Source organism: Eleginops maclovinus, chromosome 6, assembly GCF_036324505.1.
Source record: "Eleginops maclovinus isolate JMC-PN-2008 ecotype Puerto Natales chromosome 6, JC_Emac_rtc_rv5, whole genome shotgun sequence".
In the NCBI taxonomy this organism is placed as follows: Eukaryota; Metazoa; Chordata; class Actinopteri; order Perciformes; family Eleginopidae; genus Eleginops; species Eleginops maclovinus.
In genome coordinates this window covers 23527436-23539118 of record NC_086354.1, presented here as the reverse complement: position 1 = coordinate 23539118, position 11683 = coordinate 23527436, and the positions used below count along the sequence as shown (strand labels likewise).

The window sequence follows — 11683 nt, the reverse complement described above, 5'->3', positions numbered from 1 at the left end:
GAATAAAAATGCAGAGCTTTTTGAACATTAAAGCATGGAGACAAGTCCCAGGAGAGACTCTACATACTGATATACACCTGAACATCAGCAGGAGAGGACTCTTTAAAGTAGAGACACTACATACTGATATACACCTGAACATCAGCAGGAGAGGACTCTTTAAAGTAGAGACACTACATACTGATATACACCTGAACATCAGCAGGAGAGGACTCTTTAAAGTAGAGACACTACATACTGATATACACCTGAACATCAGCAGGAGAGGACTCTTTAAAGTAGAGACACTACATACTGATATACACCTGAACATCAGCAGGAGAGGACTCTTTAAAGTAGAGACTCTACATACTGATATACACCTGAACATCAGCAGGAGAGGACTCTTTAAAGTAGAGACACTACATACTGATATATACCTGAACATCAGCAGGAGAGGACTCTTTAAAGTAGAGACACTACATACTGATATACACCTGAACATCAGCAGGAGAGGACTCTTTAAAGTAGAGACACTACATACTGATATACACCTGACCATCAGCAGGAGAGGACTCTTTAAAGTAGAGACACTACATACTGATATACACCTGAACATCAGCAGGAGAGGACTCTTTAAAGTAGAGACACTACATACTGATATACACCTGAACATCAGCAGGAGAGGACTCTTTAAAGTAGAGACACTACATACTGATATACACCTGAACATCAGCAGGAGAGGACTCTTTAAAGTAGAGACTCTACATACTGATATACACCTGAACATCAGCAGGAGAGGACTCTTTAAAGTAGAGACACTACATACTGATATACACCTGAACATCAAGCAGGAGAGGACTCTTTAAAGTAGAGACACTACATACTGATATACACCTGAACATCAGCAGGAGAGGACTCTTTAAAGTAGAGACTCTACATACTGATATACACCTGAACATCAGCAGGAGAGGACTCTTTAAAGTAGAGACACTACATACTGATATACACCTGAACATCAGCAGGAGAGGACTCTTTAAAGTAGAGACACTACATACTGATATACACCTGAACATCAGCAGGAGAGGACTCTTTAAAGTAGAGACACTACATACTGATATACACCTGAACATCAGCAGGAGAGGACTCTTTAAAGTAGAGACTCTACATACTGATATACACCTGAACATCAGCAGGAGAGGACTCTTTAAAGTAGAGACACTACATACTGATATACACCTGAACATCAGCAGGAGAGGACTCTTTAAAGTAGAGACTCTACATACTGATATACACCTGAACATCAGCAGGAGAGGACTCTTTAAAGTAGAGACACTACATACTGATATACACCTGAACATCAGCAGGAGAGGACTCTTTAAAGTAGAGACTCTACATACTGATATACACCTGAACATCGGCAGAAAATGGAGCTTTACTATAAACTGGCAGAGTTGAAATCTCACACAGATCTGTCTGTCTTTGCCCAGCCATCTCTCCATCTAGAGGACGTTTTCTCCGAGGTCTGGGGAATAAGTGAAGGCTCATACTCTGCTCTGTGGGTTCAGTGTGTGGGAGTTTCTCCTGCTTGAGAAGCCTTCCCAGCAGCCTCGGCATTGACCTCCACAGAGGACGGATAATAACTTCACGGCAATGGATGTTCAAAGTTAGTTGGCCCTCCACCCACAGCTGTATCTCCAATTTCTGCATTTGCTTTCAAGCTTGCACTCTACCGCTCCCTCAGACTCTCTCTCTCACACACAGTCTCTAAATCTGTGTGTGTGTGTGTGGATTCTCTCTGTGTCATTCCCCATATCTGTGTGTATAACATTGAGACTGTTCCTGCAGGAGTGTGGACATCTTTCTCTGCATCATTTCTCCGTTTTATTATCTGCCAGTTCCCCGAATAAGTCATCCTGTATAAATGAGTTTAGTTTTTTAAGTAATAGAGGACATAAATGTTGAAATGATGCAGTTAACTTAAGGTTTTTCCTCCTGTTTCAAACAAATCTCTGCCAGATTTTATTACCCGACAATGACCAAACACTATGCCTAATGTAAGATGAGCTATTTTACACCAAACCATGTAGAGCCTTTTTAGCCTCTTCTGTTTTCCTTTGCTTCAGTAACATTTCCTGTATGGTACACACACATTTCACTTCTGAGAGCTCACAACATTTTGATCTTTGTTTCGTCTCATAGGCTGCAACCGAGAGTGGAGGCCAGACAAGTTGAAGTGTCTGAAAAAGCATATTTATTTAGGATATAACTAAACCAAAGATAAGACAACATGAGGTAAGATCAGAGGTACTTTATTTGTTGCAGCAGCATAAAAACAAACCAAGGATCATAATTATAATGAAAAGAGTAGACATAAAGCAAAGGACTTAACAGACCTAATCAAACATGGGAGTCAGTTATCAGAGACCCCTAGTGGAGTGGAGGGGGTCGCAACAGTTTGCTTTCCGACGTCCCAACTCTCTGAAGCAGGATGATGTTCTCTACTTCTACTTCTTTTTAATGCTATATTTTTGTTGTTGAGGTGTTTACATTTTGAATCGTTTATTTTTGGTCTTTTAGTTTCTCTAATGTACAACGCCTTGTCTTTATGCTGCTGCAATGCAAACATTTTGTCAAATTGGGATCAATAACCTACCTGCCTACCCACCCGCCCGCCTGCCCACCTGCCCACCTGCCTGCCTGCCTGCCTACCTACCTGCCTGCCTGCCTGCCTACCTGCCTGCCTGCCTACAACCCCCCACCCGCCTGCCTACCTGCCTGCCTGCCTACCTGCCTGCCTGCCTACAACCCCCACCCCCGCCTGCCTACCTGCCTGCCTGCCTACCTGCCTGCCTGCCTACAACCCCCCACCCCGCCTGCCTACCTGCCTACCTACCTACCTACCTACCTACCTGCCTACCTACCTACCTACCTACCTACCTGCCTGCCTGCCTACCTACCTACCTGCCTACCTACCTACCTGCCTGCCTGCCTACCTGCCTACCTACCCACCCACACACCTACCTGCCTGCCTGCCTGCCTGCTTACCGGCCGCCCGCCCGCCCGCTCCCGCCGCCCGCCTGCCTGCCTGCCTGCCTGCCTACCTACCTACCTACCTACCTACCTACCTACCTGCCTGCCTGCCTGCCTACCTACCTACCTACCTACCTACCTACCTACCTGCCTACCTACCTACCTGCCTGCCTACCTGCCTACCTGCCTGCCCACACACCTACCTGCCTACCTACCCACCCACACACCTACCTGCCTACCCGCCCGCCCCGCCCGCCTGCCTGCCTGCCTGCCTACCTACCTACCTGCCTGCCTGCCTGCCTGCCTGCCTGCCTACCTGCCTACCTACCTGCCCGCCCGCCCACCTACCCACCCACATACCTACCTACCTACCTACCCACCCACATTCCCCCATTCTTTCCTGAGATTCAATCCCAATAAGTTTGCATCATTCCTTACATCTCCAAAATGTTTTCCTACTCGTTCTGCCAAAGTTTTCAGACGTGACGAAACACTGAGGACACTTTCAATTTCATGTTTGATACAGAGCCACATTATTATCCCGTCTGTCACTGTCACACTCCACACATGCACACACACATCGAGTGTTTGGGTTGCACCTGAGAGGATTGTTTTCCTGTTTGTTAAAATGCAGCCTACACCGTGCACTTGGCAGGATTTGTTCCCGAACAAATGTCACGGCGATAAAGTCATTGACGGGAATTAAACCCTATGAAACAAACCTGAGATTGAGAGCTGTTTGCCTCCACCTGCTGCATCCTCAGAGTAACCTTGCTTAATATTTCATATCTGCCTCTGTGTTTCTGTGTCACACTTTTGAAGTCGTGGCGTCGAATTTCACAGGGGTGACTTTATTTTTTCCGCAGATTGTTTTTTCTTTTATTGTTTTGCCTACGACTCCCCCCCCCCCACCACCACCACCACCACAATAGTGTCAATTTAGCATGCAACGCTCATCAAAAGCAACCTTGTGTGCCAGCTGCTGAACACAAACCTCCTCTTTCAGAACCCGGCTGTTGTCATACGTTTAAATTATTCATCCGAATTTTAATAGACAGGAATATGATTATATAGTTTGACAATGAAGAGGGGGGGGGGGGGGGGGGGGGGGGCAGAAGAGTGTGTGTATGGTGGAGGGTGGGTGGGGGGCTTTGAAATCCTCCAAAATTCATTTCAAACATTCATGCATATTTAATAGGCTGGGTGCCAAGACTTCACACAGCTGTATAATCCCAATATGCGGCGAGTCGTTATCGCTGTCATAGGCAATGTGCAATAATTCTGCCACTGTGCACCTCTTTGGAAGACCAAACAGCGTGGTGCTGGTGTTCAACAGCCCCCCCCCCCCCCCACCCCCCCGCCACAAAAAAAAATGGCTTCCACAGTTTCCCCTCAAACACACACACTTGCTTCACTTTGTACTCTAGTCTCCGTCTTCCTGATGGGGGTAAATGGGTGAAAAGATCCCATCTGGTGTCTAAATACACCTGAGGGTTTTTTCTACCCCTCCCTCCAACCTCTAGACAACCCAGCGCTTCGTAGAGAGAAGACAAACAAAATACAATTGACTTTTTCCCACTACTTTCCCCCCAAAACTCTTGAGACATTCATCAAAAAGCTCCAAACGCAGCATCGCTTCTTTTGGTGTGTTTTCCCCGTGTAGAAACATCTAATTGCAAGCGTCCCCAGATTGTGGAAGTGATCAGAAAATATGTCGGGGAAAGCGTTCAATAATGTAGTAGTGTCGGGAGAGCTGTTAAAATACAAACATATGAAGATAGGGAGGGAGAGGAGGGGTTGGTGGTATGATGTAAACCCTCATGGGCTTTCCCCAACGGGGCCACAAAACAAAAAACCTGTCATAAAAACAGAGTGCTGAAAAAAACTTCATTTGCATTCACACCTTCAAGAGGAGCATCTCTCCTGTGTGTGTGTGTGTGTGTGTGTGTGTGTGTGTGTGTGTGTGTGTGTGTGTGTGTGTGTGTGTGTGTGTGTGTGTGTGTGTGTGTGTGTGTGTGTGTGTGTGTGTGTGTGTGTGTGTGTGTGTGTGTGTGTAGGGGGGGTCATGTGTAGTGATATCGGCTTGTTGTGCCGGTGGTCCCGCTGCCGCTGAGCTCATAGATCATTCATTAGCCCGCGTCAGTCAACAGGTAACACACAGGTTACTGAGTGTGGAGAGATTTATGGCTCACACTGTGTCACACCTGCATCAATCACTCACTGTACAGGGAAAAGATAATAAACAGCAGGACTGACAAGAAGTCAGGGTTTCCACTGTCAGTGGTTGGTGAAATGCCACTGTTTAAACATGGGAAAGTCACTTATTGCAACCTATAAGACTCAATGGGATTTTTTGGTGAACGAATACGACTATATGTTAATTAAAAACCTTGTTTTCCACGACTAAGACAAGACGAGATGATGGCAATAAACTCTACCTGTAACAATTTAATGTACGATACATTTGCAGAAAAAGAAAATACTCAAATATCGTTTAAAAATAAATACACCCAGGACTTTTACTTTTAAAAAGGAGTATTTTTACTTTATTTTATTGGTACTTTTATCTAAAAGGGGACCTATTCTGCGTTTTGGGGTTTTACCATTCCTGTAGTGTGTTTTAGTGCATGTAAATGGTCTGCAAAGACTAAAATCCCAGTCTGAATCCATTGGACTCCTTTGTTTACTTCCAAAACAAAGCGACATCACTGTGGAACACTCACGCTTCTATTGGCTAGTGCTCCAACACATCGTAAGTAAGGGGCGGGACATCTCTAAGCAGTGGACCAATCACAAGAGAGCCGGCCAGCTAACCAATCAGAGCAGGCTGGGCTCTGTGCTCTGGGCAGTATGAGAAAAATAAAGACCTAAAATCAACCTCAACAAGATTTTGACATTTTTCTCAGAATTAAGACTGGGCTCTGGTTTCAGACAGAGGGTGAAAAGAGGTGCTGCAGCACAGGCAGTATGAGGAACATAAAGAGCTTTCTGAACATTAAAGCATGGAGACATGTCCCAGGAGAGACACTACGGAACCTGAAGATGAGAATATTATAGGCACCTTTATGTAAAGGATCTGAACACTGGTGACTAGAGTATCAACTAACAAATGACCATAAGCCTCACTGCAAATACACTTCCCACATACTTCAGTAAAAAATATGCTGCTGGTTTTCAAGTTGACTCCAATAAGCGTGAACGTTTAAAGCTCTGACATCGCTGATCTTTCTTTCCTTTATAGATTCTGCTGGGCAGGGAGGCTGGGAGCAGATCACACACCACTTTTTAAATAACAAGGCAGAAAATTACCCTTTTCATACTTCACTGAACAAAGTGATGGTGAAATCATGACATTCTCTCAGAGACTGTACCAACCAAGCTGGGGTGTAATATGAGAAAACTCCAAATTCATCCTGAACAAAGTCAGGAAGTACGAAGGACTTAAAACTCTGGGACACTTTAGTTTCTTTGCAGTCAATAAAGTCTAAGTTTCCCCAGCGTTCAACTCATTGATTCACTAAGACGTAATGGAGATGTGTGAAATGGGACACACCGCTTTAGATATGTTATCAATCTCATTTCATACCAGCAGACCTGCAGACCACACCGGGACATGTCGTGTTTTAGCCTTTATAAGATGCTTTTCCCCAGTGTTATACAGTATGTACGCAGGGGGGCATAAATAAAGGTCACAGTCTGTCGGTGAGTTTGTTTTTCTATCATCGATCATTGGTCGATTTAATGCCATTGTTTCCAAGTCGCTTATGTGGTTCAAACCCCATAACACTCAGACTGAAAACAGGGTTTTATTTTCTTGAACGGTCTTCATTTTATTTACTACTATGACTAAATGTGGGCGGATCCTTTTTACCATGACTTAGAAGACAAGCTGATGAAACGGCATGGACAGAAAGCTGTGAGTGCAAAGAGTAAAGATGAGACTTAGAGTTGGAAAAATATTCAAATCTCTCAAAATGTTTGGTCGCAAAAAATGGGTGGCAAAATTAAGGCCATTTTTTAAATGTACAAACACTGCACATGAATCGGTTGCACAACATCATATTTACTCTGCCTTTCTTATGTCAATGGCAGTATTTTCTTTAATGTTAAGGAATAAACTGGAAGCAGACTATGAGCACAATCAGTGCAAAGGAATATATTGTCTATTGGAAGCAAACGATCATTTTAAAATCAACATTGTGAGTCAGGTCGTTGGTAGATTTAGTATGTGGTTGGATACCGTCAACATCCTGCTTATGCCCAACCTGTTGGTGTTCTCTGTCCAATAATGGCCGGCTCGTCCCTCACATCACGTTTATTGGAAGTGTCATTTGGAGATTAAACTCCTGGTCGTAGTACCTGACCGTTCTCAAAATGCCGGCGGGTCGGAACAGGCCTCCCGTTACCTGTCGCAGGGTCCAGCGTCTGGCAGCCACCTGCTCCCCCACGAGCCTCTGGTGGGCTGTTGGCCTCCGTTCATAAATGTCGGGGAAATTACACATGTCGACTCTGACCTGCACGGCCATCTAATGGGCAGCACGCATAATTAACCCGGGGAACATTTATTAGCCCCGACGGCGCTGTGGGGAATGATGTATGTGTGTGTGTGTGTGTGTGTCTGTCTGTAACAATGAAAGGTTAGTGTGTGCAGGTGTGCTTCAGGGTCATGTGTGAGCCCTTGTAGTGCCTTCTTATAATCCTTGCACACTTGAACAAGAGTGCATCCTGTCCTTTTAAAGCAGGACTCATATACTTAATATATGAGGGACTCTTTTCCTCCCTTCTGTTTTGTGTTTCTGTCATGTTTAGGGTCCCAGATCTGGTGCCTATTCAGTCTTTGTTCCAAACTCGGTTCCGAAATATTTGAAACGAATATTGACGGCTTCTCGGATATGTCCTCCCACAATTTGTGGATAAGAGATCAGAAAACAAACAAAGCATCGTCTTTTAAAAACAATATCAATTGAAATTCTTCCTACTTAAGACAAAGGCACATTATATAACGTGTTGGTGGGTCACATTGGGATTTTTGTAAGTGCGAAAGGGTGTAGTTTGAGTCTTTGACCTAAGAAGTGAGGACATCGAAAAGAAGTCTGTCAAAAGCCAATACATTTTGTTGACTGAATGCTTACACCATCCAAAAGTAAGAAGAGCTGAGAAGGGAGAAACTTGGGGAAGTGGGGACAATCTGCACTTATCGTGAGGTGCATTGGAAAATGGAGGCAGCTAAATGAAGTTTAAGGTAATGTCATTCTGGAATGGGATTTTGAGATGTTGAAAAATAACTAAACTCTATGAAATGTGTTCGCTTTTTATCCATTACATCTCTGCATAGCAGCCACATTGCAAACCACCTGTCACTGGTTGTGAGACCACACATACAGTATAGACCAGTAGATATATTGTACTCTACTGGTTTTAAATATTCCGAAAGCTGTCAACATTTCTCTCACCTTGTTATCCCCCCAAAAAGCATTTTATATTTGAGTGTTGTATGTCTGTTAAAAAAAGGACCTCGAGTCTGTTCAGTAAAGCTGATTGATTGATTGAAATTAAATCTCTTTCTTGAAACAATATAATTAAACATCTCATAATGAAATATTGCTCATTGATATAAATTGTCTTCCAGTGCAAAAAGGTTTCATATGTTTCTGGAAAATCCATCACTCAATCAAAGTGTATTTATAAAGCCCAATATCACAATTTGTCTCTGTGGATTTTACAATATGAGCCCCTTCTGTCCTTGGACCCTGACATCGGACAAGGAAACACTCCCAAAGAAACCCCCCAGTTACCGAGGGACAATGGAAGAAACCTCGGGGAGAAACAGAGGAGAGATCCCTCCCCCAGGACGGACAGACGTGCAATGGAATGTTAAATCAAAAATGAGTATATTTGCAACAGAGGTAGTCCTGATGCTGGAGAATGCATATGTGTGTGTGTGTGTGTGTGTGTGTGTGTGTGTGTGTGTGTGTGTGTGTGTGTGTGTGTGTGTGAGTGAGTAAGAAGAATCTAGGGCGATATCACTCCTCTATCATGAATCAGCCGGTGTGTGTGTGTGTGTGTGTGTCTGCTGAGGGGATACAGGTTGAGTACAGTGTTCGACAAACACAATACCAGCCTCCATTCTGCGGTGAAGCCTCTCATTCAAATTCCCCATCACTCACGTCTCAGTTCCATCAATCACCCCCCCCCCCCCCCCCCTCTCTGCTCTGACACCAAAGTGAATCTCGTTTGGAAGAAAAACAATTACTCGGGCTGTGTCACAGATAGGTCTGCCTGGAGCCTGAGTTCCTGTGAAAGTATGCCAGGTTTTTGATGCGTCCCCCTCCTCTTCCTCCTCCTCTCCTCCTCCCCCTGCCACCTCACCCGTCTCATGGAAATGTTGGCCGGCTATCGCTGTTGGCCAGTCTCCCCCGACTGTTTGAGATGTGCTCCCCGTGCTTCAGTCTGCAGGGAAACGGTGACAGGCTTATCTCCCCCGACGCTCACTCACCTGGAAAAAAGGCAGCAAAAAGAAAGAGAGGCTGAGGAGGCTGCAGAGAAACCCACACTGTCCGTTTCAAGACTCTATTTCATCTGGAATTTAGTCTGTGGAGTAAGACGTGTTGGGAGAAGGGAGATATATTAAAGAATATCACAAACGTCTCTTTATTTTTAAGGGAATGTCCTTAAGGGGAGGACGTAGAGGGACATTTTGGCAGCTGAGTCCTTCCTCTCAAGACAGATCAGTTTACTTTCTTATCTAGTGACACTGTTACTGTTGAACCATACAGGAATAGAACTGATCAGACAAGACCCATCTGAGGCCATCTGTGTAGACTGATCACTGATTTTAAAAAGGCCCTGTGTCAACGAGCAGTAGTGTCTTTTCCTGGCAGAAAGGCGCTGGCACAGCCTCCTCAGAAAAGCACTTTCAGCTCAGTGTTATGTTTCAAAGACGATACCTGGATCAGGAGAGCCGAGCGAGAGGGGAGGACACAGCTTTACACAGCTAGCTCCGTCCCCTTGCCTTTTATCATCTATTTGTGCCGCTATAATGACACTGTTTTTGCACAATGAACCCTAACCTGAAGACTCCCACACTTCTCATGAATGATCTTCACCGTCGGACAGCTGTGGAGAGACGAGGACGCCTTCATCTCTCCACAGCAGGGTTATCATGTAATGACAGTTTCTGTATGGAAGACACGGGGATAAATAAGCTTCTCCTCCAAACTCTAAGAGTATTTTTGTACCCGAAGCGCTCGGAGTAGCTGCACAAAGACGATGGAGAGCTCAGAAAGAAGTGCATTTTGTCGAGGGGGCCACATGGGACATCATGCATCTCTTCTTATTCTTACAGCTCTTATTGCAAGTGAAAAGGACAGTGATGTGTCTCTGCGTTGAATCTCGGCATCACCACATGTCATGTCTCTTTTTCTATAAATTAGACACGAGTGAGTTTCTAAATCCACATTAAAAACCAAATGCACGAGATGTCTGCTCCTAGAGAAAGTCATATCAACTTTCCAAAGAGCAGCATCTGTCCTAAAGAGAGTAACTTAAGTTGTTATTAGTTACTGATATGCACAGGAGTGGTGTATGAGACCCCCCCCCCTATCCTGATATCCTAATTCTATCCCTACTTTTTATCTCCTGCACATACAACCGTGTGTTTTGCATCTGGTTAATACAGAGTGTCTCCACATCGCCGTGCAGCTGCAGGTACAGGTGAACATTTGGAGGCTCTCTCACAATCACAGAGTCTTTCATTAACACCTTGCCCTGCACGTTTCCATGGAAACAAGCTTGGCGACCGCACACATGTGAACGTGTTGGAGGAAGGAATGTCAGAGAGCATGTGTGTGAGAGCCAGATAGCATATGGCGGCGGCATGTGCATGACTGTGTCACCGAGTGTGTGTGGGACTACATTCTATACATGGCTGCATGTGGATGTTCAGCGATGCTCTCATGCATGTGCGGCACATGTTCGCTTCATGTGTCTGTCTGTGTGTGTGTGTGTGTGTGTGTGTGTGTGTGTGTGTGTGTGTGTGTGTGTTAGTGTGAGACACTGTATGGGTGACTTGCTCGATCATTTGCATGTGTGCATATTAAGTTCTGTTTATGCGAGTAAGCAAATGTACAAACTGCAGGAGTGTGTTTGTGTTTGTCTTTCCACACTTGTTTACATAAGTATGCATACATGTGGCTGTTTGCTGATGCATCACTGTGTGTGTGTGTGTGTGTGTGTGTGTGTGTGTGTGTATAGAAAGTGAAACAAAGAGTGCGATTGTAAAGTTTGGATATTTGTGGGTGCATGACATGTGTTTATTTGTGTGTGTTGCTAAAGGTGAGATCAAGAAAGTAACACTCACTTCCTGAAATGAAATTAGCAATTCAAAACACGATGAAATCCTCCAAGATCAAAGTCAAAGAAACTATTGTTAAAAAGCTCATAAAATAAATCTAAACTTGCCAGATTAAATTATGTTCTTCACAAGGACAACACTCCTTTAATCCCGGGGATAGAACACGTTTCATTTCAGGTAAAAGCTGTAAAATGACCAGAGATCTTTTTTTATATTCCCTGAGATTAAAGTTTTCTTTAACAAGAAAAGAAATCTGATTCAACGACTCGCATTTATTGGAAAAAAACCTCAGAGATAGCCGGGGTTTTTTTTGGGCAA

At 44.4% G+C, this 11683-nt stretch overlaps 1 protein-coding gene across 1 annotated transcript; it reads left to right on the top strand.

Annotated features, from left to right (window-relative positions):
• The first annotated feature begins 2598 nt into the window (after nucleotides 1-2598).
• On the top strand, nucleotides 2599-3432 carry LOC134866548 (uncharacterized). The gene has a single exon (XM_063886764.1). It carries the CDS (start codon nucleotides 2599-2601, stop codon nucleotides 3430-3432), a length of 834 nt encoding a protein of 277 aa, XP_063742834.1.
• Nucleotides 3433-11683: the final 8251 nt, after the last annotated feature.

Coding starts and splice junctions, on each gene's coding strand:
- LOC134866548 (XM_063886764.1), top strand. CDS start 2,599: ATGCAAACATTTTGTCAAATTGGGATCAATAACCTACCTGCCTACCCA.